This window comes from Coptis chinensis, chromosome 5, assembly GCF_015680905.1.
Source record: "Coptis chinensis isolate HL-2020 chromosome 5, ASM1568090v1, whole genome shotgun sequence".
Classification (NCBI taxonomy): domain Eukaryota; kingdom Viridiplantae; phylum Streptophyta; class Magnoliopsida; order Ranunculales; family Ranunculaceae; genus Coptis; species Coptis chinensis.
The window spans coordinates 1,808,815-1,835,644 of NC_141460.1; the positions used below are offsets into that span (position 1 = coordinate 1,808,815).

The 26,830-nt window shown below is 36.3% G+C and overlaps 1 protein-coding gene and 1 long non-coding RNA gene across 9 annotated transcripts; both read right to left on the reverse strand.

Moving 5' to 3' along the window:
* Nucleotides 1–1,998: 1,998 nt before the first annotated feature.
* LOC147496225 (uncharacterized) lies at nt 1,999–4,847 on the reverse strand. Of its 5 annotated transcripts, none has more exons than XR_015196546.1 (4): nt 3,543–4,847; nt 2,584–3,126; nt 2,177–2,305; nt 1,999–2,049 (listed from the first exon to the last, which is right to left on the reverse strand). It is a non-coding gene; the product is annotated as an uncharacterized LOC147496225 (long non-coding RNA). The 5 variants fall into 5 exon arrangements; XR_015196545.1 differs by lacking the exon at nt 1,999–2,049 and having other exon boundaries at nt 2,056–2,305; nt 3,543–3,740; nt 4,328–4,847; XR_015196547.1 differs by lacking the exon at nt 1,999–2,049 and having other exon boundaries at nt 2,056–2,305; nt 2,584–2,637; nt 2,747–3,126.
* Nucleotides 4,848–6,669: 1,822 nt separating this feature from the next.
* LOC147496226 (pre-mRNA-splicing factor cwf26-like) lies at nt 6,670–11,738 on the reverse strand. 4 transcript variants are annotated; one of them, XM_086562435.1, is made up of 8 exons: nt 11,609–11,738; nt 11,243–11,346; nt 10,893–10,965; nt 10,474–10,654; nt 9,341–9,541; nt 9,087–9,253; nt 7,236–7,418; nt 6,670–6,737 (listed from the first exon to the last, which is right to left on the reverse strand). In XM_086562435.1, the coding sequence occupies exons 3-5, from the start codon at nt 10,941–10,943 to the stop codon at nt 9,456–9,458; spliced, it is 318 nt and encodes a 105-aa protein (XP_086418561.1). In that variant the 5' UTR covers nt 10,944–10,965; nt 11,243–11,346; nt 11,609–11,738; the 3' UTR covers nt 6,670–6,737; nt 7,236–7,418; nt 9,087–9,253; nt 9,341–9,455. The 4 variants fall into 4 exon arrangements, with proteins under 4 accessions (XP_086418561.1, XP_086418560.1, XP_086418558.1 ...); XM_086562434.1 differs by having other exon boundaries at nt 11,480–11,613; XM_086562432.1 differs by lacking the exon at nt 11,609–11,738 and having other exon boundaries at nt 11,243–11,473.
* Between the last annotated feature and the right edge of the window lie 15,092 nt (nt 11,739–26,830).

Below are 26,830 nucleotides of genomic sequence, written 5' to 3' on the forward strand. Positions count from 1 at the left end.
GCAAGCTTCTCGAGAGAATAAAAATATAAAATGCTTAGAGAGTAGACATCAGCATTGCATGTGACATAAATAAAATGCCAAAACCTATTCTTAAAACAATGGCAATATACATACCTTGATTGAGCACGGAAGTCAAATAACTGGCTCTCAGGCAAATTCATGCAGCTTCCATATTTGAAACACTATCTTTAGCTTGCCGTGAATCGATCCCCAACAATCGCCGCCCTGCCTCCATAAGAACACAAAAACATGTTACACATTCCATGAGCATACAAAAACAACCTAAAAAATGAAAGGAGAGAGAGAGAGAGAGAGAGAGAGAGAGAGCTTCACATAGCCATGTTTACCAAAACAAAGTAACAAAAGTCAAGAACATGAGTCAAATTTTCTTTAACAACAATGTGTATACCTTTCTTTAAGGGCGTCCGGTGTTTTCGATTCTCTTCTCGCCAAGCCACGTTGCTTGATTTCTACAATTTCTTTCACTTTTTCCTCCATCTAAATTCATCTCAAAAAAAATCAGAAAAACAACAATAATCATTAGCATAATAACAATTACTATTGTAATCTATAAATTTCGACTGACAGATGCCAAAGCATGAGAAGTTCAGACCATGATATAGTAGCAACCTATATAAAGGAGCAGTACATGCGACAACGCCCTTCTACTATCTGCTACGGTCTCCATAATTAACCCCCATAAGAGGTGTGCGAAAATCAAAAGACCTCGTTGCTTGGTTCGATCAATCACACTTCAACAAAGTCTATTTGCCATAAAACACCTAGGTTCTAAGGATTTGCAAAATGATCTCCATCAGAACCCCATGTCTAGGAGTGAACCTAAAGGCGTAGAACTACAAACCTAGCTTCAACTCTCACCTCCTTAACCCAGGCACTTCCCAAGCATAACCTCAGAATATCAAAGTCCCACACCTTTAGATGAACCCGTCCTTGGGGCTATGATACCACATTGCAAAAGCCAGCTCCTACTGTCACTATTGTCCCCACTTGCCCCTATGAGAGTTTTATGTCAAATGGCCAGGGTGCCAACCCAAATTCAGCACGTCACTTGGGAATGACAGATATCAGAAGGAACCTAAAGCAACATCCACCCGAGTCTGTAATGGTAACAAAATAGGGGGTTGCCAAAACAAATTTTACTTCAAGGAAGCATGTGGGAAACTCATCTTTTGCAAGACTATAATAAATAAACCAAGTTGTATTATAATTTTTCATGAAAACATGAATAGGACATATAAACTATGCTAACCCGTTGTTCTAGTTGGCGATTAAGGTCTTCAAGTCTCCTCAGATAGTCGCTTGTTGATTCTTCAAATGAGTAGCTTCAATCCTAAACTCCTCTAGTTCAACCTTCATCTTTCTATTCTCAGACTCTAGTTCAGAAACTTTCACATCTTGCTCCTACATTAAAAAAAAACACAATCAAATTCTCTGCAACAACATAAATCGAACGCATAAAACGCAAGCGTACTAAAAAAACTTACAACAATTGAAGCAATAGCTGGATAAGGATCCGGAGCCTCATATAACTTCTGAGTGAAGGTGAAGGTCGAAACATGATTGGATCGAATCATGATTGGATCAGATGGTGAAGGTCGATGACCTGGGTCGACATTACTTGTTGAGAGGCCCGAAGATCGATGGTGAAGGTCGAAACATGATTGGATCGAATCCATGCACTTGCTCGGCACTTCTCCTCGCCGGTAATTGTCCCCGGATAATCCGAATGCAAGATTCAATTTCATCCTATGTAAAATCTCCCACAATACTCACCGAAAGAAGACATTGATGGGGATCAAGGCAACAAAGGGGATATATAGTTTTGAGATGATTCTGAGATACCTCCATATTATCGCCCGAAAAATTGATTTCGTGAAAGATTCTTCAGATGTCTTGAGTTCTTATGTACTAACCTCATGGTGATCGCTTGTTGAATCGCGTCTAATGGGCCTTTTTATTTTCCTCCAAATCAACTTTTGTAGAGTTCTTATGTACAGTTAATTTTCTTAATTGTGGTGGAAGACTGATCTGACGTCCAGAAAAAAGATCAAACAGGAAGTTACCATTGTGATGTGCCATCTCAAATAGCCTTGGGCTGATCCACAGCAGATACTCCGACTTGCTAACTTTGGCAGCTTAAGATTATAGATTGTACCTTCTGAGAGACTTAAGAACATTCCAGTTTGTGTGGTTTCATCGCGAGAGATCATTAACCAAGGAAGTCGATTGAGTCCATGAAGGTAGTGTATGTGCTTTACTGCAATGGACCTCCATGCATGACAGACTGCAACAAAACGGATATAATCTGTCAGACATAGTCTACGCAAAATCATCTTCTTCGTTGGTCACCTTATTGCAACTTCCCTTTTTTTTTGTTATAACTCAATTCCCATATCACCTCTAAAAAAAATGCCATATAGCACTTGGTCACATGAACCAAGAACAAATAGAAAAGATGAACAAAATAATGCAGAATAACATCAGAACGTGTACAAAGTTTAGAGATGCTTAATCTGAAAAAGTTTATTAAATCTAATCCACGCGCTTAATCTGAAAAAGTACCTGCAGTATTCTACTCAAGAAGATCAGATTACGATTTGAGGCTTTCCGAGAAATCTGAAAATAGACAATTAAAATCTTCAGAGATTAACCCATTTAGGAACTCATTACCTACAAATCATTTAAACATATAGGCCCCAGATCCCAAACTAAGGAGGTAGCATACGTATTTAGAGGCCTGATAGTTTATAGGCTTCCAGATACTGACTTGCAGCTACCTGATGCTGGTCGATCAGTGTAAACCGATGCCCTGAAATGTGTGTGATCTGAACGCATCATTATATTAAAAAACTTAGAGAATGATTTTTCAAGTCACTCTTCAACTTAACTCAGTAATAGTAGTTCCAGGCACTAATACATTTGGGATTCCTCTGAACAGTGGCCTCTGCCTCTGGATGCACATCAGTTGCATCAGTGGCAATAGATGCTATTTGAGTTTCAAGTATCTCAAGCTCCTCTTTCTTCTCAGTTGATGGTGTATTAGATGCCACTTTTCGTGTATCTTTAATAACTTTGAATGCTTCTAAGTACCGCCCCAAGGATGCCCTTCTCAGATTACACGCAAAAGCAAAAGAGAAATATGTCTTAGGAAAACGCAATTTATATTCAAGGCTTCAAATACATAAATATGCACACACGCAAAATAATGAGATCAAATAAAAGGAATGAAGAGATAAAGCAATTAAAACCTACTCTTGGCATAAAAAATTGGATAAGTACAGGGCCTCAGATAATGCAAATTATTGCGTACATAACATAGACACTTTAGTAGTTGTTTCACAGTCTGAACCCTATTTTGTACCTTTCATATCGGCCTCGAATTATCTATTTTTCCTCTTGGTAGCATGAAGTTGAAATGAAAGAATGATTGCAAACATCAGGCAACCACATACCAGGTTTAAGAGTTAATTACAAAGAGATAAATAACCATGACACCGTGATGTGTTGGTTAGCATCCTAACCTGGCACTTCCATTGTATTCTCTTCCGAGGTGTTCCTAAAGAAAGCTTGTTGTTGCATGATCATAAACCATTTCGTTCACGCTCTTTTCATCTCTATATATAAGCTCCATGTCCATGCTGACTGCTACATTCTTATCAATTGTCTTGAAGTGCTAAGCAACTTATCAATAGCAGCTTCTTCACTGAATATAAGTATGGCTGCAAGTAAAATCACATACAAAAAGAAGAGAGCTATGAATCAGGATGTTTTGCAATATTAATAGAACATCCACCTACAACAAAAACAAAAATTAAAAATGCAACAGACGGAGTACCTCAACAATTCCAGAAAAGATAACATAAAAAACTTTGTAATTGTTAAGATGAACATGGCAAAGAACGATATTAGGATATTCAACCAAGCAAGAGTAGTATTGAAAGGCAAATCCTTCATTTATGCAAGTAAGTTTTGAGTGAATATTGTGTGAGCACAATAGGTTAAAAAATCATCCAACTAAAATACACTGTTCCGCTAATTGCACACAAAGATTTGACCATTTTCCTTAAATGAGTTGTACCTGAAGATCGCCCATTCAGCAGTTTAGTACTTTAGTATGTTATAATTAAAGGATGTATATCAAATGTCAATACCTTGTAGACATATAGAAAGGGAATACAAACCAATAGATTGTCTAAGATAATAAGCCAAAAAGAAAGTTATCCATGCAAACAATATAAAAGAAATGCATAAGTTACCTACTTAAACTGAAATTCTAAGTTCACAAACACGTCAAGAATCACAGTACCTTGGTACTCCTTCACTGGAAATGAAATATTGTTCTTCCACGGCCGGGAATCTAAAATTTGTTCCTAATAGTGTCATTAAGATAGAACACTGTAGCGACTTGCCGTAAACTGGTGAGATTAGTATTGCACCATCACCTACTTGTCTTCATTTTGTGACGGTCATGTCGATTTCAGTTGATTTCAGCCGTGTCATAGACCACCATCGTTGGTTATAGTCACAACTACACTACATGAAGTATTTTTTGGGCTTTATATTTCCAACTACATATAGGTCTGAAACACTGAATTTAGACTCCAAAAGCAACTAATAACTCAGTAAATTACGTACCTATCAAAAATAATATTCTTTACTTCATATCGACTCAAGTAGAACTGTTTTCCGTTCAACAAAAATAATTGAAAATGTAAGGGCAATGAAACTCTAAAAAAATCAGATATATACATGCCTCTACTAAATCATGCATTTGCATCCCTTCGTGGATGACCAAGGGATGAGACAATCTAATCATTAGCTATTGAAACAACTTGTAATATCCAAATACACCATTGTAGACTTGAAATGAGTTTCAAATTACATGAACAAAAAAAAATAAAGTATACACGCTTTTATGGAATATAATCCTGCACAAACAATTAACCATGCCTGCCTATTGCTTTGTAATCCATTTTACTACGTATTTTTTTATGAGAAATATGCATTATAAGGCATACCTCGATAACCACAGTGGGTGGATTCGAACAAAGACATTGAGAGTTTCAAAAAGAGACAACCAAAGTTACCGAGTTAGTACTTGTTGAGAGTGTGAAGTTCACTGCTGACAATGTCAATGAGCAAAGTAAGGAGATGAGTGAAACAACCACACTCAAAATACATAAATTGTTCAAACTTCCTTGGCAAAACCGAAATCCACTTGAGTGGGGGGTAGATGGAGGGGCAGAAAGTGGGAGATTGAAAACGAAAGAGTTTAGAGTGGTTAAATTGGTGGCTAGTTAAGCAGGCATTTTAATAGTGGCGTTTTTAATTCTAAATGGTCGAGGTGTCTATCCGGTGTCTTAAGCCTTGACCCTCGATTTATAGAGATTTAAACAACAAAGATTTGAATCCCAGCCCTCTCATAAATTTATAGTAATTTGAGTTCATTACGCTTTTCCGGGTATGTTATCAGTACTACATCACCTTAAAGAATACCATTGAAACCTTTTAACAAATCAATTGCAATGGTTTGGATTAGATGAATATCCTAAGGTCGAATGAAATTCTAATTCCTATGCATTCATAAATAAAAGTTAGCATTCCCACTCTTCCATCTCAATACCATGAAATACTTAACGGTGAATTAAGCTAAAGACAAATCTATATCTAGAAAAATGGATTAAGGATTGAATAGCAACACACATCGATCCTCACCATCCGTGTGCAAATCTACTCTAGCATCCTTGGCAAATGCATTTTTGTTGCTTACCGTTGTACCACGGTGATTATACGCTCAAAATAGGAAAATGTATATTAGACTGGGATAAAGAGTTCTAAACCTGTAGCAAGTAGCAGCAAACTCAGAAGCTAATGCAAAGCTAAACATATACAACCAGTTGCCTCTGCAAAATTATGTGACACATTTGTGATATTGAATACAATTGTTCCTAGAACTTGTTCCCAGAAGTTTCTTACATGTGGTCCTTCTGATTTTAAGTATCGTCGATGCAAATAAGGAAAAATGAAAAGTGAGAACGATAGCATACACAAAAAGGAAATACATTCATAGGATCCTTCTCCTCAATGACTGCAAGTTTACTTGCAATTAAAGAAGAAAGGGAAAATGGAAAGAAAAGAAAAGTAAACTATGAGTTTGGAAGTTTCTCCCAACCTTATTTGTTCAATACTTGATGTCATTAGACCGTTAGTAACATATTATAACCAGTGTAAAGTCCATAGGTTACTTACATCTTCAAGCTCCTTTGTATACGCTTAGGCCTTTTTTAACATTTTTTATCATTTTCCATCAATCAAGGAACTTCGAGCTCTTTAAAACATTAGGTCTCAATGAACGACAAAAAGTGGGGAGGAGTTGTAGCCACCTAGCAGATTCTCGAGCTGCGGACCTAAGCATAGGAGACAAAGATGGTTAAAGTCCAATTGGATAAAAGGCTTCGGACTGATAAAGCCTAAATTATAACAGCAGTATTTTGAAGAAGAATGCACATTTCTAATTTAAGTGTTACCCGCTTTGTAGCAACTCTTTCTAAACTTGCCCGAGTATCCCTCAGTAGATTTCAAAATTGAGAAAATTTATCAATTAAAAGACATAATTTATTAATTACACGATAAATGATATCGACCAACCTGCATTCAGTGGGTGATGATGTAATTATTTTCGACGGAAATGGGGTCACTGGATCTTCTTTTGAGTCCTGTAAAATTGCTAATCAGCTTTAAGCGAAAAAAGGATCATACCAATATTTTTTAGGAACTGGAAAATCAGATCAAAATTAGCATGGACTAATGGATGATTTCAGTTTCCTGGTCACTTTATTTTAGCAGACAATATTTGCATCGTACTGATTTATTTTTGTTTCTTAAACATTACATGATTTGAAAAATCAACTTAAGATTTCGAAAGAAACAATTTGATCAAGTCAATGAGTCAACTACTAAGTTGATGTTGATGATGCATGAGCATTAAATTAATCAATTGGGTGACAACTACTTGGATGTAATGTCTCATGGAGTGACACCAAAGCATAAGTACTGTAACATTCATGAGACAAAGCATTTATGTGTATGGTCTCTATTTCTGTAATACCAAATGTCGGTTATAAATCATCCATTGTTGAGGAAGTTCTCAGAACGCTTTATGTTGCATCACAAGGTAAAAAGAAAAAAAAAAAAATGGAAAAGCTGGGACTCACATTATTTTAAGTATCTCTTCTCTTGAATATTTAGAAATAGCTTGTTGAAGGTGAGCAGCAGTCTTCCCATCCATTGTTGCAATTGAATAAAAGCTTGAAAGAAAATGAACCCCTTGGCTTCTAGGAGTTATCGTACTTCCTTATGCATAATCTTAAGTGTTTGCCCTTGTTTGAGCTGCATTACTGCACCAATATAATACACCAAGAAAATAGAAATTTGAGCCAATGGATCAATCATTTAAGGTGTGTTTGATTGTCAGCACGAATTCAATCGAACATGTAACAGGGTAAAGGTATCGTTGCAAGAATATTACTGGAAACCTTGTGTTTAGAAATGATGTAACCACTTTAAAACATGTATTTCCATAATACTCCAGCTAGATCAAAAATGTAAAAATGATGGTCATACATAAATAACCAACACAAACATCAAACATTTCATTACTTACTTTTTGATTGATTACTATCTTCCCTAAACAGGTGCCTCCTTTGGCCATTTTGGACTAACATAAATCCATGAGTCACTACTGTAACTTCAACATCAGGGCCAACTTCAACTCTCAAACTATCTTAGAAATTTATTAGCGTCATTTTGTGTGCATTATAGATGGTGTTTCCTGGAAATGGCAACCATCTGCCAGTTGAAGTCAAAAGCGTAGAAGTATCTCGTAAAGTTTCCCATGCAAGTACTTGAAAAATCAGCACGATAGTGCAGCACAAATTTCAGTTGGATGAAGTCATAAAAGTAAATTGAAATCATGAGAAAGTACCACTTAACAGACTGATAGGAAAAACATGCAGACAGTCATAACGGCAATGCCATATATAGACAAAATCAAGTAGTAGCATAATTAGGATCCTTTAAGTTATTTCCACTGCTTCGCCAAATCAAAATGTAATACATCAATAACAACCTAAATTGAAGCTTAGACTCTCTGTACTGACAAAGAACAAAAAACAACATAAGCCAATACGCCATGCTTGCCAAATTTGATACACCTATGTGGGCAATTCAAATTTGAATATGAATTGAGCTGAAATATAGCATAGTTTGTACTGTACGTCAATTGGGATACTTTGTTAGTGAAACTCTGATAGCACGAATTGTTTACGCAAAAGTATTATAATCATTATGACATGTTACACAAATTCTATTAGAACTTAGCAATGGAACTTATAGATGGAATACAACCTATTACCATAAAAAAAAATACAACCTATGGTGGTCAAACTCTTATCTAACCTTACAAATAAAATACACTAACTATAGCGAGAAATATCGGCATCAAACTCCTTTTACAGGATGACTCTCTGAAGACTTTATTATCACCCATCTGTACAGCTATTTGAATCACAAAACACGCAACTCTTTAATAATGAACTTTCGTACAGTGTAAGTGGTTCAAAAAATTAATTATCAAAGTTAAAGACACTTACCTATTGCATTTTTATCTACTGTTTAGCCAGCGTATAATGTCAAAACAGTGACCAAAAGTAGCTGCCAGTAGTCTGCCACGGGTTACATCCTACTCCCAATTTCATCTACGTTTTGAACTTGCATCTAATATCTCCAGCTTGCACAATAAGCCGATGAGCAGCCTTTTAAAAATAATCGGTGAAATGAATATTTGATATTGGACTGTGTTGCACGGGTATGGCTGAGACACAGCAAAGACACTCCAGAGACATGGCATTTCCAGTTAAAATATGGAGTGTCCGACACGGGTACGACTTCCATTTTGAAGTACCCACACAACACATATATTGGATAACGGCTATATATTAGTTAGAACTTATGACTCAATTACAGCACAAATATAGCCAATAGTGAAAGTACACAAATGATCTTACCCACTGAATGATGTCTATCGCCAAATATTGTGCTGCTACTTGAATTCAGTAGGGGCTTCTTCATAGGAGAGCTAGGCTCGCCTTAGTTGTATTCTTTATCTACACGTATGGACTGGTGCTTTCCCATCCTTTCCCCTAAGCTTCAGTAACTTAGTGTCGGTGGTTATCTTATGCACAAAAATATATAAGAGTCAACAATCTTGAGAGAAGACAATACACATTAATGTAACTTATAGGAAACAACTTGTATACACCTGTAGCTTCTACGGAGTTTCAGAGAAATTTACCAAGGCAGCTGGCCAGCAGTTACAAATATGTCAATCAACTGTTTCATACAATGGAAGCAAAATTTGATACGGTATCCTTCAATTACATATCGGAGACCGACCAAAGATACGCTTCTCTTTCAGTAGCTTGTTTTTCGTTTGTTCTTTTGAAGTATTCCTTTTCATATCCTGCACCAAGACAGAAGAACATATTACTTCATTATTGCAACTCTAAATGTAAAAACACCATACAGAGCCATATTTCATAGAATTACATCATACTCATCGTAATACTGAATTCAACAGGCTTTAAGATGTGATTTTACTAAAAAGTCGAAAGGAAACTGCAAAAGGTATGATTCAGTATATTAAGGCTACAAAATTTATATCCTTGTCTTTTATTTATTTTCAAAACACTATTTTAGTCTTCCTTTTCGGCAAATGATATTTTTTTTCTCGGAATAATATCACACCCGACAACTATAGGTTAAGGTCCTAAGTATCCCCGAAACTCAAACTTAGTGGGGTACGGCTTTTTGGTATTGCTTTCTCTTCCAGGTCATTTGTCGATTGACCAAAATAAAAGTACAATTTTAAGAGAAGGCAAGAGAGATACTTAGATATCTTTGCACAACAATACATACGCAACACAACACATGTCCACATGTATTCATTTCTTGAAATTACTTAAATGAATAGGGGTAGTGACCTATAGACAAAAACTCAAAGACATTATCACCAGAAAATACTTATGATTCAAAGATTTCAAACTACAACCTAAAGCAGATAATAGACAACTGGAATCTTTTGAACCCCTTTAAAAAGATCTATCGGGATTATTTAATGATTCTTCTGATTTACAGTTCACAGATCATAACCATGGCAACTTTATGTGCACATTACCATGACAAATCTTTCCCTAGAAAGAAGAAAATATATCACACGAAAAAGATAGCAACTTCAGATATGACGATCATATTCTTACTTGTAAGAGAAAGAATATGCAAACATAATCAAGCTCCCACTCCTTTATATGTACCACAACAATGATTAACAGGAAAGTGTATATACTCATCACTAAAATAAATCAGACTCTAAACTGAAGGTAGATGGGAACACACCATTGCTACGATCAACCCCATCCCAATGCCTCCCAGGTTTTATGCCATAACGGTTTGGTGCAGCATCTATTCTTCTTACTATCCAGCTATGATTAGGAACCTTTTGAGGAATAATAAATCCAGATTCTTTCATCTTTTCATTGTCGCCCAAATCTTCCAAAATCAGGTCAGAATGCTTCCTCTGCAAAAAGATAAAAAGAACATGAACATTGGTAACCATGTTAAATCATCAATAGAAAAAAACCAAAGTGAACTTTACAAAGCTGTCTAACAGTATCCTACATGGTGAAATACCAAAACTTGAGGTATATAACCTTTCAATATGCCAGTATCTTGTATACATGGATGACACAGTTTTTTTTTAAACTACCGTGTGTTGCTAACTTGTTATTACTTAAAAGAAAAACTTATTTTATTACCTTTACCAAGTGAGCCATTGGATCTCCCCATCTAACCCTTTCCTTCAACATTTTGTCAAGTTCCGGATCATCTCTGCAATAAAGATCATTTATGTGGTCAATGTCTACATACAATTAGGATAGTATTTATGCCCGTGATAGGTACAGACTTAAGGAAATATTTAAGTAACGCTCTAAAGCCTACTAAAAAATGACGATGAGGTGCATGTTAACTCAAAAACCATAAGCTGATAAGCATATACTAAAAATATCATTAATTTCTCCCAACTGATTTATGCGTGCGCTAGCTACCTACATAAGATAAGGTGAAGGACTGCAAATTGACCATGATTAAGATGGTGTAAGCTTACTTGGTCCTGGCAAATGGTCTCTCCCTCTCAAGTTCTAATTCGTGCTCCCTGGCTTCAGCTTCCCGCTTTTGAGCCAAACCTTTGCCCCATTCCAACTTCTTCTCCTTGAAAAAATAAACATGACAAAGGATTACCAACCATCGGTTAAGCTGTTTTCATGAAATATCCATCCACCTTTACTACAAATTTCCTTGACATTCATATGGAGAAACATCCTGCTTCTTAACAAACAATTACCGATTTCAAGAAGATATTAAGCCCGATGTATCTTGTTTCAAGCAGATGAGCAAAAAGCAGGGAACATAAATATGTCGACTATACAATATAGAATCATAAAATTTCAGAACTCAATGAAAGTTTGATAACCTTCACTGCCAGATCTAGTTACAATAACCGGAATTGGAAGCATAAAGCAAAAACCAGTACTGGAAAGAGTTCATGAAGAAAGGAGGGGAAGTTGAAAGAACTCAGTATTAATGGTAGTTAAGTGGGTATTAATGGCAAGGTAACACCGCGTACATGTCAATATAGGCGTGGATTTGGGTTTTTGCCTTGAATTTACATAAAACTCCTTTGTCTGTGTGTTGTAATTGAAGGGTATAAATAGAAATCAAAAATTAAATGACGAAATAGTCCTTTTTTAAGACATTGAATAATATTTTTTTGTATTTAATCAGGGGTATTAGGTGGTAGAAAAAAGGCTGGTCTAATTTAAAAGGCCAGGTTAATTATGGTGTATTTTACTAATAGAGATTAGGAACACGAAGAATGGAAATATGGAATATAAAATTTACTAATCGGAAGTAAAAAAATTCCAGCAAGTGCTCCTTCCAGATTCAACACTTGTTGGGCATCAGATCCAACTTTCTTAGACGTGGTGAAAACAATTGGCAAAAGGAACTTGGAGCTCCTGCATAGGTTATGTTAATGAAACAGATACAAAGGCTACTAAGGCAAGACCTTAACTTTTGGAGAAGGGATCTATGGCAATATCGAGAAGGCACTCTTGTTGAAGATCTCATTAAAGCTAAGAATAATGTTGATGAAGATCCGGATAACAATGCACTGGTAACAACCGTTTCTTGAAAGAACTAGACTTGAATAAGGCTCTAACTACTTCCAAGCAAACAAATAACTCTTGAGGAGAACTGGGAAGACGAGAGGTGAGAAAACCACTAACTACTTCCATGAACAAAATGAAGCAAGGATTATTTCTACTTACGAAGTGCACACCAAGGGTGGGAGTGTTCTTAATTATGAAGATGCCATTCAAGACCACATTCTTCAGTTTTATTAGAAGAGAATCCAATATCAACAGTCTAAACTTGTATCCCAAAGCTACTTTTCTCTTGATGAAAAAAAAAATTCAAACAACGGTATTTGAATTAAACCATGAAAGCTCACCGGGGCTTGATGGATTTATCTTGCATTCTTTCCGCATTCTTTGGAATATTGTGAAATCTTGATGTATGTTTTTTCATATCGGTCTTACTTTATCAAATCCTAATGTACCTACTATCTTTAACTCTATAACTTTGAATCACTTTCGCCCAAGAAAAATATATTCTCATAATTCTCGTAATAAAACAATGAGCCCGGCTATCCCCTCGATATCATAGCGGTATATCCTCATAGGGATGAGCTACTGATGCCCGTTAGATTTACTCGTATCCCGGACTTCATTAACTGACCAAAACAGATGGCAAAGTGACGAAAATGTACATGCTTGTGTGCTCGTCTTCTTCCCAAGTTAACCTCTCTCTCTAATTCTCTTTAACATCAATCAAAATTGCTAGCATAAGATCTACTCATCCATACCCACATATACTTGAATATTACCAAGTTAGATCAGTAGAATTGAAATATATGTTTCATTAATTTGAAGAAATTAATAACTGCTAGAGTCCTAGATCCCCATCAAAACAGTCAATATGTAATGTCAACTCCAAATCAAAGAACCCACCACCAATCTCTTTCTCTTCTTCCAAATGAGAGCAAGTGACCAACCACTCAACTAACCAAACCGATCATATGTTACCTGTAGCTTCATTGCACTTCCCAATTTTGATTTCTCTCTCTCTAATTTTGATTGATGTTAACATGGTAATTCATGTTGATACTTACTTCTCTAGCCTAAAGTTCTTGATACTTATAAAAAGCTTCCTTGGGATTCCATAATCTATGTGAACCATAGTTTTGTTTTAATAAGAATTGGAAAAGGAAAAAGAAACAAAAACAAAACCAAAACCAAAACCAAAACCAAAAGGGATTCCACTAGCGAGGTATCACGAAGAGCAAAAGATGAATTAGAGGGCGACCAATTTTTTTTTTTTTTTTTTTGCTTCGCTCATCGTTTTCTCTATATTTTTCTACCTTTTTTTTTCCATCAGGTTTTTTTTTTTTTTTTTAGTTGTATGATAAATGTTGAGATTTGTGGATCTACCAGTCAGAGTAGCTCTTCCCTATGAGGATATCCCTGGGATAGCCGCTATAACACCCCTTGTTTTATTTATATATACGTATTTTTCTATTTAATTAATTAATTTAATAATTTATTTTAAAAATTCGTCGGATTGGACTCGGGATACGTGGGCTTGGTTTTGGGCCCGAGTCGGTGTTGGGCTTGGGTTTCGGACCCAAGTATATAAACACATTGTTCTAGAGAATAGGGTTTTGGAAGATAAAAAAATATAAAAATGGAGGCAGAGAAAGAAGCTGGTTTGCTGGAGAGGTGGAGCACGACGATTCGGGCTAGGAAAATTCGTCGAGCTGTTAGTTAAGGTGAGTAGCTATTTTTGCTAGTTCACCGAAGTTATAGTTTTCCTATATCGGTATATAGAGTTCTGTTTTTACACTGCTCATTCTTTGGTTTTATTCTACGTCGTATTTGTCGTGTTAGTTAAAAACTTTAAACTCTAAAATTTGTTTTGAACTGTCAAAGCTCGACAAGCTGTTAATGGCGGCGCAAGCCCCACAGCAGGACGTCGGCTTGTGTTTCGTGTACACTCTGTTTGGTCGTGGTTTTGGAACTCTGAACATAGTACTGTCGCAGCTTTGTAGCCGGCAGTAATGGCATCGCCAAACCGAAACAGAGAAAACGTCCCCATGGTTTGGTTGGAACTTGTTGTTGGGGATGGTTAGTGTGTTGGGAGAGTTGGGTGTTGAAATTTGTTGTATTGTATCGGGGTTGGGGTGAGTTCGAAGCTTGAAGGTCCATCAATGGCGGACGCCCAGACGTCCTCCAGTAAATCGTTTTTTTATGTGTTTGATTGTTTTGTTGATTATTTGATATTGTTGTGGGTGGTTTGATGATGTTTGGGGGTAGTAGGGATGGATGGGGGCTGTTGGAAGCTCCCAAAACTCATTAATGGCGGCGGGATTGATTTCCAGATCTAGTTTGGTGAAGTTTGGATTTTTGGATTTGAGGTTTTAGCTTTTGTTAATGTTATAGGGGTTGTTGCAAGGGTTAAAACCGATTGGTTTGTTTGGGTGGTCGATTGGAATGGTGGTGGTCGGTTTTGGTGGCTGGTGGAGGAGAATTGGAGAAGAGAAGATGATGAACAGTAACTGAATTTTGGTTTGGGCCTTGGGCCAAAACCTTAAGTTTTGTTTTGGGCCGGTTTTGTTTTAGTTGGGCCGACCTTGTTTTGTTTTAGTGGCTAGGCGAAATTTCGATGGTAGTTTGGGCGAAATTTCAGTTAAAAATTCGGACCACATTAGTTATGTTGGGCCAGTTCTCTTTGTTTTATTTTTGGGCCGAACCCATTTGTATTTTTGGATCAGTTTGATTAAGTTTTGTTTGGGCCGTCTCCAAATTATGTTTTGGGCCAGTTCAGTATAAGTTTTTGGGCCCGTTTCATTTGTATTTTTGGACCGAACCACTTAACTGTTTTGGGCCAGTTTTCTAATATTGCTTGGGACCAGTCCATAGGACTTAAAATAGATCCAATTGGGTCAGGTAGAATAAATAAGTGGACTTTTAGACTTTCGGATTCTAAGGTTTGGGCTTGGCCAGTTGGGTCCGAACCATGACCTTGGTCATGATCCCATGAGCCATGCACCTTTGACCTTAGCCATAAACCATGGCTATGACCATGAACCTGTCGAACACGGAAACGACAGTTTGACTTTGACCAGGACATGTTGACTTTGACTAGGACAGTTTGACTTTGACATTTGACCATGGACGGTTGACTTTCACCTTTGACTTTGACTAGGACAGTTTGACTTTGACCATGACATGTTGACTTTGACTAGGACAGTTTGACTTTGACCTTTGACCATGGACGGTTGACTTTCACCTTTGACTTTGACTAGGACAGTTTGACTTTGACCATGACATGTTGAGTTTGACCTTGACCATGAGGTGTTGACCTTTGACCGTTGACCAGGGTTGACTTTGACCAGTTGACCCAATTTGACCTTTTAACTCGGATTATGGTTTGGGTTATTAAGATAGGTCTAGGGCTATTAGCATACTTGACTTTAGGCTAAGACCTCTATATATATAATAATGTATGTGTATTTAACTACTATGTGATTTTGCAAGATTTTATGATATGCAACGTTATGACACTAAGACATCCCTGAAATTAATAACGCGTAAATAAACAATACAGGAATAAAGATACTCTTTCGTTCTCTGAAATAATTTATGAAATAAAGTTCAATAATGCGTAAACAAAACTTACCGCACCCTTTAGAACTCTCCACGCCTCAAGTTTTGGAATTGAATTTATGACTGATGAAGTCATATGTTAGGTGGGCATTTATTGAATGTGCCATAAATGGCCCGTTAGTGTTATATAAGGGTATTCATTGAATGTGCCATGAATGACCCGGGTATTCATTGAATGTGCCATGAATGACCGTTGTAGTTGATTGCCCTAAAGAGGAACTAAGGTATTAAGCCTTGGGTTAGTTGTATTCCTTGAGTGTACGGGAATGTATGATTGGGTATTCCTTGAATGTGGCAGGAATGACCCAGGGCATTCATTGAATGTGCCATGAATGGCCCGTTAGTGATATGATAGGTATTCCTTGAATGTGGCGGGAATGACCTAAGGTATTCATTGAATGTGCCATGAATGACCTGAGTTTTGTGCCCAAAGAGGCTGTGAAATATGGGTATGAAAGCCCAGAGATGGCTATGATATTGTGGTATTCGGTGGGAGAGAGGCACACAGGAATGTGTGATTTGGCAAATGTGTGGAGTGCAAATCATGGAGTAGGTACTAAAGGGTGGGTGTATAAGAAAAGTAATTGATTAAGTGATAAGAGAAATTTAGTTGATGATGCAAGTGTGTTTGGGCTTGGTTTTGAATACATATAGGATATGTACATATGTTATATACAAGTTCTAACTTTCTTTTGCAGGAGGGTAGGACTTAATAATATTTTGTGCAGGGACGCGGTCCTACCCTTATACAGCGGCGGATATCGGTAAGTGTAATTCAATTATTTAGATATTAAAACGAGTGATTTGAATGAGTTAAGATAATATAAGTTTTGCTTGGGAAGAACTATGCCGGTTGAGATGACGGAACTACCTGTCTTCCAAGCTGAGAATGATTAGGTTATGATAGAGGGAAAGTGTTGTTTGGATAATTAAAGTATGATAATGTTTATATGTAGTTAGTCTACTCATACCAGCAAGTTCAATTTGCTGACCCATGTTTGCTTTGTTTTTGGCAACGTGGGTGTGTTCTTGGGAACATAGGTGGAAGGCGATGGAATCAAGGGGTGATTGGGATTAGCGTCGGAGCAGATCCGTTAGTTTTCTTTTAGGTCTGATTCTTTATTAGAATGACCTAATAACGTAGGTTACATTTTTATATGACATGAGAATACGATGTTGGAAATTTTTATTCTTAAAGTTTGTTTATGTTTGTATTGGGATGGAAGAAAGTTCTGAATAAAGTGATAGTTGAGGAATTTGGAGATTTTTGTTGTTAAGTTGATCCTGTTGTGATGTGGGTTTTAGGTTTTGACATGTGTTGTATCACCCCGTCATAGCCTGGGTTTTTAGACAATTGAACATAATGATGTTTGAGATATTTATATTTCAAATATTCATTATTTTTAATTGTTTAGAAAATCGGGTCGATATACCGCCATTTCTAAAACAATTATTAAAACCAATCTCATAAGTTATCACCTACGATGAAAACACACAAAAGAATCAATCAAGCTAAAGATAAAGGCTCTAATAATCTTAAGCGGTTCAGAACTTACCTAATCTAGAAGCCTCACTCACCAAAAAATCAACAATTTTTCCTTCGTTTTCTTCACCCAAGAGTCAACCATATCACGCAACTCGGCACATGTACAAATAGCGGTAACATCTTCCACCGGGCAAATCATGTATCTTTCTGCGTATTTTATGGACTGCTTTAGGATATACTTTGTAAATGTCACGTGCAAACGTTTGTGTCAATGCTTTACTCAGAGAAAAACAAACTGGCATTAACAAAAACAACTTTACTTTGCATTCAAGTCTAGGCACCCTCCAAGCCCATGCAAATTGTGTATCTTTCTGCGTGTTTTATGGACTGCTTTAAGATATACTTTGTAAATGTCACATGCAAAGGTTTATATTAAATATTTTTACTTTGAATTGCAATGCTTTACTCGAGAAAAAACAAACCGAGAAGTAGAAATGTTTAAAAGCCCTTTACTTTGCATTCAAGTCTAGCTATATCAAAATTGTCGCTTGCTTACTATATCGCGGGATCGATCAAGATGGACCTTGGCCAATTATGAATAGCTGCTAGCTTATTTTCATTCCTACAACTCTTTAATGACCCATGAGTCCTTTACTTTGCATTCAAGTCCAGCCATATCAAAATTGTCGCTTGCTTACTATATGCGGGGATCGATCATTATGGACCTTGGCCAATTATGAATAGCTGCTAGCTTATTTTCTTTCCTACAACTCTTTAATGACCCATGAGTCGTGAAAATATCTCTGTGTGTGTGTGCTAGATTTCTCTTATATTTTTTTTATGCATGAGGTTACAAATTATATCTAAATTATTTACGTATTGAAATTTGATTTCTCTGTAGTATTTTGGTTCACACAATTGTGCATAGGACGTATCAAAGTTAGTGTCAAGTTCATCATATTTAAACCATCGTACTTTTCATTAGTTGAATTACATTAATGTGATGTGAATTAATTGTGTGGTGTTTTATTTTTCTATTTTTTCTCCCCTATACAAGTTAAGCTAGATCGTAATTTATAATCGAATGATTGAGGATAGTGGTTATTTAATTCATGTTAATAAACACTCATATCAGATTATAATGTCCTAGGTCGCATTGCCAAATTCACTTAAATTTCATTGAGTTCGGTCTACTTAACAGGTCAAAGTTTAATTGAGGTGGATTTTATGCTCATGATCGATCTCTAAATTTTCCTTTCCAATAGGTCTACAACATCGCCAACTACAAAGGAATGACATTTGCAACGACGCCACCTAATCAAGAATGTCTCAAGAACTAGAGCAAATTGTGATGTTGGATAACAAGGTAGAAGAATCAAATATACTATAACCTTCTTAAAAGTAGCATAGTGATGAAAGAGTATATGATTTAGGGGGCTATATAGTCTTTTATACACGTGTTTAGGGTGTCATTTATTTCAATCATTTTTAGCCATAAATTTAAAAGAGTCGTGCCTAAGGCTTATATGTCTCCTGCATGCAATCTAAAAGGGGTGGCTTTAGGATTTATTTCACCTACTTAACAAAACAGCTCGATTTCTGACTCGCGGCTGGGTTTCAATTTGAGGGGGTATAAATTGAGGGTAAAAACCCAAGGCATGTGTAAAATTAGAAAAGAATTAATGAGTAATTAATTAACACAAATAATTTGACTCCAATAAACCTACATTTCTTTATTCCAATAAACCCTTCGGGTTCTCCAAGTTACTTTTTATCTATATACGTGTTTACCTTCTTCAACAAAATATCAATGCGCCACAATGTGAGCGAAATTAGCCCGACAATTAATTAATTAAATTATGAAATGTGAAATAAATGGCAAACCCAATCGTTCTGCCTCTCCTCCTCACATTATATTAACAGTTAAAAAGTAAACCTTACGCTTCAAACTCTTTACATGCACAATGGTTGTCTCCTGATCGGTTCTCCTTTAGCTCAGAAAATTATGTACCTTGCTTGGTGATTCATTTCTATTACAACCAATTACCAAACGCCTAAAGCTCAATCAAATATTAGACGCCCACTGCGGCTCCTCTTCTTCTCCATATTTTGGTTTCCTTCCATTAGTTCTATTTGGTACGTCAAGTATCTCTTTCAGTTATTTATTTTTAAACTCGGATGTGCTTAGTTGTGAAAACCTCCGACATTTTGGTTCTTTACTTAAGTTAGTCCATGCTATTTTGCTTACTTGATTGTCGTTATGGAAGATCAGTTGATATCTCGTTCAATTGATCAATTATCAGTTGATTGTCGAAAGGGATATCGGTTGTTATCTTCTAAGTTCTAACAAAGGAATGTGAACCCTCCAATATTTTTCCTCTGATTTTGTAATTATATTACTAAAAAAATTTTGGATAGTGAAATTCGTTTATCATAATTGTTACACAAGTTCGTTCCTACTATGTCACTTACTTGATTGTCGGAAAGGAAGGTCGATTGATGTCTTGGTCTTTTGTTTTTGAAAAATAAAGAAATGAAAGTAAAATTTACGAATTTGGATTCTCAATTATTTCAAGCATTGACAGCTTGCGGCAACTTAAGATGTTCAGTGTGCTTATGTTATTGTGTGTGTGGTGATAACACTAGATTGGGTCAGCTGTTAAAGACTCATTTATTTCGGGTTTGATTTCTCTTTTAACTTATTTGTCTGGCCCTCCTACATTTTTTTTAGAAGGAATGTGAAAGCTTCTCAGACAAGTATGCCGGAGCAAGTTCGAGCAAACAAGGTGACTGCAGTCGAGGTAATCATATAAATTTTTTTTTTATCAAAGTATGTATATTTCTGGACAAATGTTAACTGAGGTTCAAGTATGCATCATCCCTACTAATTCACTTCTTCCTTGAATTCATGTTTAAAAGAAAAAGACCCAAACTTATAAAAGGAACATTGCAGCACCCATAATGGTGTTGGTATGCTTCCAACACCCAATGCGCTGAATGAGATTAGGAGTTATTTGTGTCTGAATTATTGAAACCGAACAGACATTCTAATTGTAATTTCATCACAATACTCTCGAGCTTCATAGTCAAAGTAATTCTGATTTTGACGAAACGTTGACTCTGGAAAAGAGACGTCCACTAAATTCTCAAGGGTTATTCTCCTCATTCCATTTTTTTTGGGATTTCTCTCATAACTCAATTTCTTTCTATTTCGTTTTTCTATTTTTCTCAATTTATTTTGTGAAATGGAACTCCTTTCAAGTACACACAATAGGTAATACAACTGTCATCTTCACCGAGTTATTTTGAACTTGCTCACCCAATTTAGTCAATTATTTTCAACTTGGGGCATCCCCAGTTTAAGTTTCTATTTTTTTCCTTTTTTATGCAATTTTTATTATTTTCATTCCGAAAGTTCGCATAAGCTCATTGAGTTTGAATTGTTACCTGATACTAAATATTCATTAGATAATCATTGATTATTCATACGAAAAAATATGCAGTTCCTCACTAATATTTGTTTTTTGTCGTTTCCAGTGAATTAGGTTCAGAAGCACGTTACAGATCTTTCCCAAATTGTTTTCATCTCTTGAAGTAAAAATTTATCTCCTTCCAATTTGGGATTGTCGGTGAGTCGGCTTCGCTTTTTCACTTGCTATTATCTTGCTTGAATTTTATATTATATGGATGAATTTGGTCGATTAGAATGTCAATTAAAATGACTCGAATGCAATCTATTCAAATAAAAATTAAAACTATCTGAAGGAGTGCATGTGTTTGCTTACTAATCCTAAGAAGCCACTAACTTTAATCTGTGAGTGCCCAAACACGGAGGGGATTTAAAAGGTTTGGTCTGTGTGGGGATTATTATTTTATAGCCAACGGTTGGGATTTGATCTAACGGTGGATAAATCAAGGGTTACAATGCAACCAAATAGGATTAGAAATTAATTTGAGTTTTAATTGTGAAAATGAATAAAAAAACTTTCGTTCTCCAAAGCTCACAAAAGCCCTTTAGTGCTCAAAGTTCTCAACGAAGAAAAAAAACGATCTTACTTCTCCACGTTAAAATGGCGCATGATACAATGGTCGATTTTGCAAGTCAATTTCTAATTTCTCTAAAAGGTTTCATCAATTGAGGTCCTTTTTATTTTCAATTTCCAATCAATTGTTTATATCTTCGTTCTTATTTTTCTCTGAAGTTTATGTAATGGTCGTGTGAAACGATGCGTTTTGGCCAAAGCAATTCCAATTGTTTTTTCTTTATAGAAGTGTGATGATATTCTACCTTTAGTAACAATATGATGGCGTTGAGATTTGGTATTTGTGAGTTTAGCCTAATGATTTCTTAACTTCAATACTACCTGTTTATTTTCTTATCGTGCAACTGATTTACAGTCTATAATCCTGGGGAGCAGCTTCTTAACATGGGTATAAACGCATTTACGCCAATTTAAGGGGATCATAGTGTTTCAATTAAGATTCTGCATTTAGTTCAGAAAGTCCATAGCCTTCTACAAGTATGAGTTTGTGGATTGAGATATGGCTTTATAGTTGAATCTTAACATTATTCCTTTTGCCATTTTCCTGTAGGCTGCTTTAATGTTTTCCTTCTCTTTCTTTTTGGAAGAATTGTCAGATAAGCAGCCCCCACCACCTCATTTTCGTGTATGACTATATGATGTGATTTATTCAAATTGCTCAAAGTTTTACTACCCACCCTATCATGAACTCTCTATTATATTTGAAATAATAAGTTTTTGATAGGTTGTTTTTGGTTTGTTTACTCTAAATGGAATTATAAATTTACTCATACTAAAAATGGCCTTATATTTGAGCATTATGCATCTTCTACTACTAATGATCACAAGGGGCAAAGACTGAACTAGCTTAGATCATGTACTCTTTACTTGGAAAGGGCTTAGGCATAAAATTGAGGATACACGAGATTACGTATCAAATAATCCTGATATTTAAAGGGCCTCATATTATGTTGTAATGTATATACCATTCTCATTATTCTTAGATGCCTTCGGATTTAGTTATGAGAAAAAATCCAAACAAGAAAAGTATTCACAAGTTTAGAGTAAATTTTAACTTCATAACATATGTCAAATGATGAATACTTTAAAGATAATCCAGGGGTAGCATGCTGGGGGTGTATTACTCAGAAGTCAGAACACTTTCTTTCACTGAGGGCTTTGTGTAGACAGTAGCTATGTAACTCAGTGTGCGGCCCTTATCGAAGGGACTAGTGAGGCCAAATGAATTGGAATGGAATTTTATTGTGTTGAGTCTAATTCTGCCGAAGCAGAAAAAAGGCATTCCAAGCAAACAAGGTGAACTAGAAGGTTAGATCAGATTGGATGTATGCAAAGCCAAAGCTAAAGGAAAATCCATCGCTAAAGGAACTGCACATTGGTGGGAGGTAAGCCTGGATTCCTACACAGGTGGACTCACTTATTCTAGATTTTTTAATATTATAAAAGAGTTAAAACTAACAAAGCTTTCTCTTAAAAGTCCTTGGAACTTAGTATAGATTAACACTATGTAACTTGCTACATTTTGGCTACTAATACAAGCTTCCTTTTTTTGAGTTCGGGGAGGGCTGATAATGTAGAGTAGCATTAAGCTTCAAGCTTCCTAACAGGTGGAGAACTCAAAAATGAAGGCATTAGATGGAGTTTTAAAACCAGTTAATAAAAGACCACCCAGACAAGACCAGAGGTAAGGTGACTGTTGAAATATCTTTTATTATTGAGTTATTTGCTTTAGGATGAATCTCACACATATCTAGGTCTCATTTCTTAATTTCTCTTCCTAGGCAATTTATGGATTCCAGTTATAACCGTGAGGCCTGATCTTATACTGTCGCTGACTTTTATCAAGTAAAACTATCATTCGATATCAATTTCAGTTTTATGGTCGAATTGATTTGAAATTGAGTCGTTTTGTCGTATAAATAGTTAACATAACATATATGGGCCATATTCTGTAAAACTTCGTTTAGTTGAAATTATCCGTGATACAACTTTTTTTATCAATAGAACCCTATCCTATTTCGGCATATGTATAGTCACCATGCTACAACAGAACGCAACAGAAATGCATTGGGGAAGGATGTTAGAGTAGATTTGCACATGGGTGGCTTAGGAATGTACCTGATGTATGTTAATACTCGATCCTTAATTTTTTTTCTCTAGATATAGATTTTTCTTTAGCTCAATTCATCGCTTAAAGTATTTTCACGGTTTTGATGGATGAGTGTGGAAATGCCAACTTTAATTAATTATCAATGCCTCGGCATTGGAATTTCATTATGACCTTAGGATATACTGCTAATCTACACCGTTTACATTCTAGGTGTGTGAAAGGCACAACATCTTGCTGCCAAATGTACATTGATAAGAGCCCAAAACTGTAGTTTTAACCCCTTAATAATCATACTGTTAGACCAATTATGTGAATAATAAGTAAGAGTTAACACTGATTACGCGTTTTTATGCATTTCAGGCTTCAAAGTCCATTATGTGCAGAAATGTACCACTTTAGCGAGATAAAGGAGCAAAAGTCAGCAGAACTTCCGAATGCCATATCTTTGGACTCAGACCTCGGATTGAGGCCTACCTTATGTCAAAACGACCGGCTCGGAAAGAGCTTTGCAATGGTCCAAGCCTTGACCCAATCAGAGGAGCAGAAGTGGACGAAAAGTCTGTGGAAGTCAACTGCAGCTGAAGAGGCCTTTTTGGACTGAAAGAATTGGGTTTTGGGCCTGATTCTCTGGCCCAAAACATGGCTCCAAGCCCATGCACGAATTTTGGATCTGAATGTATAAGAACAAAAGCTTAAGTTCATTGTTAATGGTAGATAGTTAGGTTAGAAAATAAATTAGATTAGTTAGCCTCCATTAAACCTTAATTCTAGATCTAGTTTTCATTAGATTAATTAAGTTTAATTTCATTTCAATTCTTGTTTTAGATTAAACTCTCAAATTATTGTTCTTGATTGATTAGATAATAAAAATAGTTATTTTGACAATTTCGATTTATAGATCTAAATTCCATTATTGTTTGTTATCATTTCATAGTTATTAATTAGATTTCGATTATTGTTTAGTGAAATCGCATAAAGTTAGAATCTTTTCATTATGTTTAGTTTAGATTTAATGGGAATTGTTAGTTTGATGAATCAAGGCTAAATCCTCCATTAGAGGGGTTGATGAAGCCTTGATGAAAACTTAGTTGTTAGTGTAGAATTGTTTGTAGATTCCATTCCACTCTAGAAAGTCGTGTTTCATGATGAGAATGGGTAGACGACTTCACATGCTAGTTAGTACTTTCGGTAGAAATGCCATGAACACTAGGGATTAGAACTTCGAATTTCTTGCCGTAAGAACGTGAGAATCGAGATACAAGAATCTATACTAGGTTATTAAGTTGGATTCGAGGTGGATTCAATTCCCCTCTAATCCTTTATCTAGATTCAAAAACAAGCATATTTCCATAGTATTCGTAGTTAAATTCAACGTAGACTCATTTTAGTTTCATCGTAGTATAACACCCTTCGTAAAGCTCTCATTGACTTAAGAGCGACTAGTTAGACTTAGAAAACAATCCATGCTAGGGAACTAGGAGTGGAACGAACTTCGTACTCCATTTAGTGCAATTCGCATTGAGAGTAGAAGATTTGATAATTAAACACGTAAAAGTGAGAAAGTTTAGTTTACTTACGTTTTGGATTCGTAGTTCATTTCGTAGGTAGACTATTCATTTTACATTAATCAAATGGCGCCGCTGCCATCTTAGTTGCACTTTAGCATTGTATTCATAATATAATTAGTTATTTTTAAGTCCCATTTCACCCACCCACCCTTGTTTGATTCACACTGTGGTTGCCGTTTCAGTTTTGGAAAAATTCACGAGAAAACGCGATGAAGCGCCAAAAAAGAGAGCGCGACCAGCTATCTTCTACCGACTTCGCTTTATACACTGAAGCCAGCAAAAGAGAGCGCGACCAGCTATCTTCTTGGACTTCTCGCTATATACGAGCGGCGCCCAGCTTAAAGAGAGACCACCAGCTATCTTACCGAGAGCTTCGACTTTGCCTTGGCGCTGCGCTGCTTAAGATAGATGCGCCAGCCTCCCTCCTCGAAATTCCAGGATTTCCACAGTTTGATTTAAACTTCGAATTGTCAAGTTTTTCAGTGTTCTAATCTCTTATTACACTGAACACGCGTACACAAGACGCTATTCATAAGCGAAGCAAGGACGCTATCAGGTATTCCTTTCTTCCATACCTCGCATTTCCAGTTAGAGGTTTTCTACTAGTATATCAGAATTGTTTAGAGTGTTGCATGTTTAGTTAAGCTTAACTTAGTCTTGCATGAGATTAAGATCTGGTCGAACAAAAACAACAAACGTAATTATACGCCAACAAACAAATCTATCTAGTACACCACCCACGACACCTCTAGCTAATATCACACACACCATACCTGACATAATGGCTGAAGAAAGAGAGACTCCTCTCTCTGACTTCTACAAAGCTTTGAGCGATAGCCCTAAATCTTGCATCGTTCTAGCGGACCGGTTGGGGATTTTCGAATTCCCCAAACATATTTAATCATTACCCGTTTTTCCCATGGTCTAGACCATGAAAAACCTTACCAACACATGCGTAGGATTGAACAAGTCCTTACAACATTCCATCATCCTACGGTTGGTACGGAACAGATTAAACTAAGGGTATTTCCTTTCACATTAGCCGATAAGGCGGCGTCTTGGTTAACTGCCCAAGCGCCTAATTCTGTGGACTCATGGGCCAAACTTGTTCAGCTGTTTATGGAACATTTTTACCCACCCCTAAAGACGGATGAAATGCTTTCCAAGATTCACTTTTTCCGACAAAATCCTCATGAATCATTTTCTGAGGCTTGGAATCGTTTCACCGATCTGCTTATAGAGTGTCCACACCATAACTTAGCTAAAGACACGTTAGTTCGTGCCTTTTTCAAAGGACTTCTACACCACCATAAAGAAGTCCTTGACATAATGAATGGGGTAGTTTCCTAAGTAAAGGAGCCAATGAGGCTTACAAATTTTTAGAGGATCAAACTAAAGCGAAATAACAACCGGGGGTAGTGGCGATTACTCCCGCTCCGCTAGTTCTTCTTCCACAGTTAAGGCTACCAGTATGTTTGAGGTTAAACCCGATCTAGAACTTAAAAATTTAATCGAATCTCTAACTAAAAAGGTTGAGGCCATTTCTGTACAACAAAAGCCTATCCCCGTCATGAATGTAAATTCAAATCCATGTAGTTTCTGTTGGAGTCCTGAGCATCCCGACTCCCACTGTCCTATAGCCTATGAACATTCTTGTTCTATTAATAGTGAACCTAACGCCCCTTGGAGACAAAATCCCAACT